This window comes from Ammospiza caudacuta, chromosome Z, assembly GCF_027887145.1.
Source record: "Ammospiza caudacuta isolate bAmmCau1 chromosome Z, bAmmCau1.pri, whole genome shotgun sequence".
Lineage (NCBI taxonomy): Eukaryota > Metazoa > Chordata > Aves > Passeriformes > Passerellidae > Ammospiza > Ammospiza caudacuta.
In genome coordinates this window covers 23,683,186-23,689,949 of record NC_080632.1, presented here as the reverse complement: position 1 = coordinate 23,689,949, position 6,764 = coordinate 23,683,186, and the positions used below count along the sequence as shown (strand labels likewise).

At 47.0% G+C, this 6,764-nt stretch overlaps 1 protein-coding gene across 1 annotated transcript; it reads right to left on the bottom strand.

Annotated features, from left to right (window-relative positions):
- Positions 1-3,989: 3,989 nt before the first annotated feature.
- Positions 3,990-6,336, bottom strand: ATP5ME (ATP synthase membrane subunit e). Its single transcript, XM_058824241.1, has 4 exons — positions 6,200-6,336; positions 6,002-6,056; positions 5,636-5,734; positions 3,990-4,129 (listed from the first exon to the last, which is right to left on the bottom strand). Exons 1-4 carry the CDS (start codon positions 6,233-6,235, stop codon positions 4,104-4,106), a joined length of 216 nt encoding a protein of 71 aa, XP_058680224.1. The 5' UTR covers positions 6,236-6,336; the 3' UTR covers positions 3,990-4,103.
- Positions 6,337-6,764: the final 428 nt, after the last annotated feature.

The following is a 6,764-nucleotide window of genomic DNA, read 5'->3' as shown; positions in this document are numbered from 1 at the left end:
TTGTGGTCTCCTCTGCACTTGATCCAACCGTTCCATATTTATTGCTTATGTTTGGGGCACTGGAAATAGTCTCAGACTCCAGGTGGGGTCTCACAAGAGCAGAGGACCATGTGGGAGGTTTTATCATACAGCAGAAGTTGTCAAATAAATTCTGTTCTTTCTTTTCTTTTTTAAGCAGGAAAAATGCCACAGGTTATTGTAATGCACAGTGGTAAGTAGTGGGATTTTGATGATCACCACAAGACACCATACACTTAAATACTGAGAAAAGCTCCTTATGTTCTCAAATGTTTTCTGGGAAATAAAACCTGGAGGCTGACCTTCCTGCTCCCCGTAACCAGCGTGAGGCACTCAGAGCACTGCAGGGTGCTCCAGCAGGGCTGCTCACACAAGGAGCACGGTGTGCCTGCCCATCACACCCTGTGAGCTGTGGGGGACTGTGCCCTGGCTGCCCACATACACTTGGGAGCACAGCTGGTCCTCACAGCCTCAGGGTGGGCATGCTGCCAGGTATTTCCAAATGGGAATATGCATGCATGCATGCAGGGGATGTCCATGGACACTCAAGTGTGGGGTGCCAGTGGAGGAGGCTGTTTCTTAGGGGTGGACCTTTGCCATGGGAGCAGTGAGTGAGGGCCAAGAAACAGATTTGTCCACTGTTTTCTCAGGTGTGGTGGACTGAACTTTGCTTGGGTGGGCTGGTTGAGCCAGTTTCCACGATAACCTGGGATTGATGTCTTAAACAAAGTGTTTTCACATCAGATAGGGAAAAAAGGCACATCAGAAGCAGATCCTGCAGAGGTAGGGTAATACTTTTTATCATGCCAATCTCCTTCCTTCTGGTGAGGCACAACTGTATCTAACAATGCAAAACTCTCCCTCCAGGGCAAATCTGGGAGCAAACCTCTAAAGGGGTTCCTCTAGAAAGCAGATTCAAGTGGCCCCTCCCCCAGCTGGTTCAGGAAAATATTTACTTGGGGAAAAGTGGAAAAAACCGTTTATTTAACAGGCAAAGTATTCACCAGCACAAAAACAAACAAACAAACAAGAAATTATTTAAAAAAATCCCGTATTAAACAATAAAATCTCTTGCCACTCTGAAGAGATGACAAACTCAGAAAGTCCCTTGGTGGGCTGTACCTCAGCTCACTCAGTCTCTGATCAGTCCCTCAGGTGCTGGAAGTGCCGCGGCCCAGGCCCGGCCCGGTGGGCCACAGGTGCAGCTGCTGGTGCTCCCCTGGGTGTTCAGTCCAGAGCAGGTTTGAACAGGTCCAAGAAAAAGGCAAAAAACCACAGGCCAGGGAACTTCTCTGCCTCAGCTAGCTAAAACTAACTAAAAGCAAAAGAGAGCTCTGTCCCGCTGTCTGTGCTGCAGACAGCACAGTCTAGGAGAAGGACGTGGGGGAGCAAGTGCAGTTTCTGGTAACAAACTGCGCACTTCTTCTCTCTCCCTTCACTCTCAGAACCAATCTTAAAGGTGCAAAACTTATTTCTGGGCTAAACACATGAATGGGGATACAAGCATTATAAAGTCACCCCTAAGACAACATGGGAGTGTTGACACATACGCCTGAGGGTATACCTTCTTTCTGATAAGGCACAACTGGCAGAACTATGCAGCTGCCAGAGCAGGGCCAAACAGCAGTTGTGCCATTAGAAGGCAACATAAGCCATCAAAGAGAAGTGGGGGCACATACAAGGCCTCTGCGGCTGTCAGAGCTGTGAAGGTCGCAGCTCTGGCGGAAAGGGAGGGAAAAACTGACAGGGAGATTGGAAAATGCCTTCAGCCACCTCCTGTATATCTGAAAGAAATGCTTACCGTTGTCTTTTCTGAGCTGGCCACAGCCTGACTTGAACTAAGCTTGGGAAGTGCTCCTCTTCCCCCAGGCAGGAGGAACAGGAACAACTCAACATTCAATCAGTTCTTCAAATAAAGAGATGGGATTGAACACCACAGGGAGGGTATGGATCCCAGCTCCATCTTTCAGGCAGATGGATTGCATGTCTTGGTGCTCTGTAAAGGGGCTTTGTCCCACCAGCATATCCAGATCCTGTACAAGGAAAGCTCAGAGAGTACTAGATCCAAGATTTTAGATTCACTCAGTCTAGGCTGAGTTGTTTCCATCCTCTATCATAAAACTTGCAAGAGGAAGATCTTTTTTCTCTGTACCTCTTCCTCTACTCCTTCCACAAAACTATAGGAGTAGAAAAAACATTTATTAGATTCAGTAGGAAAGCATTCCACTCCCTTTCACAAAGCAGCAGAGTACTCAGGAGTCACACAAATGTAGTTCCAGCAGAACATGTGGATGTAGTGTTTTCCAGAATACAGAATAAACATGAAAGGTCTTCCCCCTCAAACCCTTTGAGAGGAAAGACTTATTTTCATTGCTTCTTTCCCTTTCTTGGCCTTTTTTTTTTTTTTTTTTTTGCTCGAACCTAGACAGTCATCTATTGTCTAGCCAGAATGGGGGGGCAGAGAACTAATTTGGTCCCTCTGGAATGGCTGTAAAGAGATACACAGTACCTTTCCCAACCCACTTCAGAATTCTTCCCAATCTAAGAGGAATTACAAGGACAGCTTTCTTGCCCAAAGCCAGTTCATGGAAAGCGTGTGGAAAGCGTGGCAGACCTCTCTTGCATAATTAAGATGTGTAGCAGGTCACTCCTTATGAATGAGATACACTACAATTTGTCTGTAACTTAGTTTTGAGGAACATCTGTCCATCTGTACTGTTTAGAATATCTGACTAATGAGTCAGCACCAATTCCTCAGGTCCCAACATAGCTTGACAAGCCAGAATCAAACCTGACTGCCACATGAAAGAATTGAGCAATAATTGAGCACTGTGATAACAAAACTGAAAAAAAAGATGACATAAATGCAGAATTGTGATTCACTGCTCATTGTCCATGCAGATCGGTGGCAGGTGATATCCCTCTGGGGTCAGTCCAGGGGCCAAAATACTCTTCAACACATTTGTCAGCAGCATGTACAGTGGGATCAAGGGCACCCTCTGAATGTTTGGCACCAACACCAAGCAGTGTGGAGCACCACGAGCACTCATAGCCCAGGAAGGCAATAGGACCCTGGGCTGTATCCAGAGCAGCGTGGGCAGCAGGGCCAGGGAGGGGATTCTGCCCTTCTGCTCTGGTGAGACCCACCTGGAGTACTGAGAACAGCTCTGGTGCCTCTAGCAATAAACATGGAACTGTTGGATCAAGTGCAGAGGAGGCCACAACATTGATAAGAGGGCTGGAGCACCTCCTCCAGACAAGCTGAGAGAGCTGGGGCTATTCAGCCTGGAAAAGAGAAGGCTGTGTGGAAACCTACTAGCAATCCTGCAGTATCTGAAAGGCTCCACAGGGAAGCTGGAGAGGGACTCTGCATCAGCAACTGTAGTGAAAGGACAAGGTGTAACAGGTACAAACCAAAAGAAGGGAAATTTATATCAAATATTGGGAAGAAATTCTTTTCTGGGAGGGTGGCAAGATACTGGAACAGGTTGCCCAGGGAGCTGTGGGTGCTTGCCTTTCTGGACTGCCTTTCTTTCCCATTGCCTTTCTGGGCTGTGAGTGCTCATGGCTGGCACTGTTCAAAGCCAGGTTGGATAAGGCCTTGAGCAACTATGTAGTGAGAGGTGTCTCTGCCCATGGCAGTGAGGCTGGGACTAGATGATGCTGAGGGTTCCTTCCAACCCTTGACATTCTATGACTCTATGAAACTCCCCAGTCAAACCATTTAAGTAACAGATTCAGGCAGTCAGTGCCTTGCCAGTCTCCTCCACCTGCCCATATACATAAAATTTTACGTATTTTCTGATCACGATCATTACCTGTGGATAACGGGGGGAGCAACTGGCTACTGCTGGGAGAAAACAATGGTGTATTTCAGTTGCAACAATACCTACATTGTGACAGTTGCTTCCTGTCACATTCTGTCCCTATATTTGCTGCTGTTCTGGGCAATTCACTCAAAAAATACCAACTGAAGTGTAGTAAGTACTTTATTGATAGAGTATCACACAGAATTCAAAAACCATTGGACAGCTCAGAGCCTAGCCATGTACTTCCATGTGCGAAATTCAGATGAAATCTGTTGTTTACTTCAGTATGGAATCTTCACTTGCTAAAAGGGAAGAAAACACAAAGATGATTAAAGCTATTAGCCACGCAGAACAAAAACATGCAAAGCATTAAAAAAAAAACAAACATAGAGCCTATCCTTATGTAATTTCCTTTTGGCCAGTATTTATGATTCCCACTTCTGTTTATTCAACAGAATTGTAATTAACAGCTCTGGGGTGATGGCAAACTTTTAAGTTTACTCAGTGGTGAAAGACAGTTTTCTGAACTAACAAGTGAAATGAACTCAGAAAAAGCTACCACTGCAGGTATGTCCATTTTAAGGAATAATCTTGAGCAACTGCACTGCACATAGAGTTTAACAACTGCTTTTCTGAAAAAAAACAGATCAAACCTATTGTTGAGAACAACAGACCTGTCACCTACGTGCCATTTTTAAACAGATTAAACATTCTAAAGCAATAATCATGAAAATTTCCTTACTAAGTGGCCTGGCAACATTACAGCACAGCCTCCACCTCCAAAAATACAGAAAGTTTAATCTACCTAGAGAACATCTTAAAGATCCGTTTTTTTTTTTAGTCCATGACCAATAGAGATGATGTATTTAAGAAGGCAAAAAGCTTTCTCTCCAGTAAGTCATAGACAAAACATATTTTAATTTCTGTATGTGTAGTTAATTATAGTGTTTTGTTCAACAATAATTTTGTTTAGAACAATGCAAATGTTCTTTTGCATGGAAAGAGTTACAGAGCGTGTATCTGCACCAAGAACAGCCCGAGTTGTTAATCAATTTTCTTAAAATTCTTAGTTTTAAGTCTACCGAAAAACCCTAGGTGAAACAAAGCTAGAAAGTACATTCCTCTGTATGGGAGAGGGGAAGGAATCCTCTGTTAGACCCATACAAGGAACAGAAGAAATAATCCTAAGGACAAGGGAAACAATGCTGCAGCAGGAATACTGCAGCTGGAATACTACAGTGGAAGGGAATGAGAACAAAAGCAGCAGTATTAGCTGCAAATGATGCCCTCCAGCACACCCTCTGCATGTGAGATACAACAAAAGCAGCTCTAACACTGCAAAATACAAAAAGACCAAGCTGACCTCTAGCAATACACGTGTGATGCCACTTAAAAGTCTCAAGTTGCAATTACGTACCATTGCCTATGCCCTATATTTAGTCATATTTGTGAGCTTCCTACACTTCATGGAGCAAAGGGCTTGCACATCCAGATGAAGAGACAAGCCAGCATAGTTGATATATAGATTCAGTTTTCCTCACAGAACAACGAGCATCTTTTAGTAGTTTGTTTTCTTGGTGGAAATTCAGCCATTTAGCAAAAGTGTTACGTTTTGCTCTGACAAGCTTTTCAAAATGCAGGCATAATGAGACAGCAGTACTATTTACTCCTCACACGGCCCTAATCCTCGCCTCCAGGGATTAGCTGCAGGCCCCAGTTTCTCTTAAGAACACTGCGGTGGAACACCAGTCCTGCAGCCTAGCGCCTGCAACACAGTGTGGGATGAATACACTAAACCGAGGAACTACCTTCTGCAAGCTCTTTTGCAATTCGCTCCAGTTCTTCACGTTTCTTTTTCTCCTCCGCCTCTACTCTCCTCTCTTCTTCAGCAATCGGCTTCAGGTAGTCTGCCAACAACAAGCCCTTTAAAACACAACTTCCCGAACCCCCGGCGGAAAGCTCCGCTTTTGCGGGCTCGGTCAAAAAGGAGCAGAAGCCAGTTTTGCTGGCAGAAAAGCACATTTCATAGGGATCTGTGCCTTCACACCAGCAAGGCCGCCCGGCAGGGCCGCGGCCGGGCCGAGGGAGGCAAATGGCGGCCGTGACATTTGAAGGTGCCCTTGCGGGGCGGGAGCGGGGAAGCGGGCAGCGGCCGCCCGGGACGTCGCACTCACCGTATCGCTTCTTGCCGTAGATCATCCCCACGAGCAGCGCCGAGTACCGGGTGAACTGCGGGAACAGAGACAAGGACGCGCCCTTCGCTCAGCCCACAAGCACGGCCGGCCCCCGCAGCCCCGCGCCCCGGCCCGCCGGCCCGGGCGGCCTTCCCCGCGCCCCCGGCACAGCCCGGGCGATCTTCCCAGCGCTCTCACCTTGATGAGCGGGGACACCTGCACCGGCGGGACCATCCTGGCGGCGGCGGCGGCCGGAACTGAGCGTGGCTGCAGGAAGGGGTGGGAACAGCCGTGACCGGGAAGCCAAATGCGGCACCGCCCTCTGCTTCCCGAGCGTCGGCGGGTCCCTCCCTCAAAGAGCTCCGGCGGCGGAGGGACCGCAGCGTCTCCGCCACAAGCAGGGGCTGAGGGAGCTCCGGTGATGCAGCCTGTGAGAAGAATCGAGGGGATCTCATCCATGTTTTTCAATGACAAATGCACACAGACTGAACGGCAGGAAATTCCTTTTAAATGGAACAAAAGATAACCACTCTTTTATTTTTTAATTTTTAATTTTTTTTTAAACTCATTGGGGTAATTGTACATTAAAACCTGTTGAGCACTTTGAAAACATATACTAGAAATATTTTTTCATTGTCAGGGTAGTCAGGTATTGGTGTAGGTTGGCCAGGGAGGTGGTGCAGTCACCATCCCTGGAGGTGTGCAAGAGGCATGAGGATCGGGTGCAGGTGATGTGGTTTAGTGGTCTAGGGGTTACAGAGGC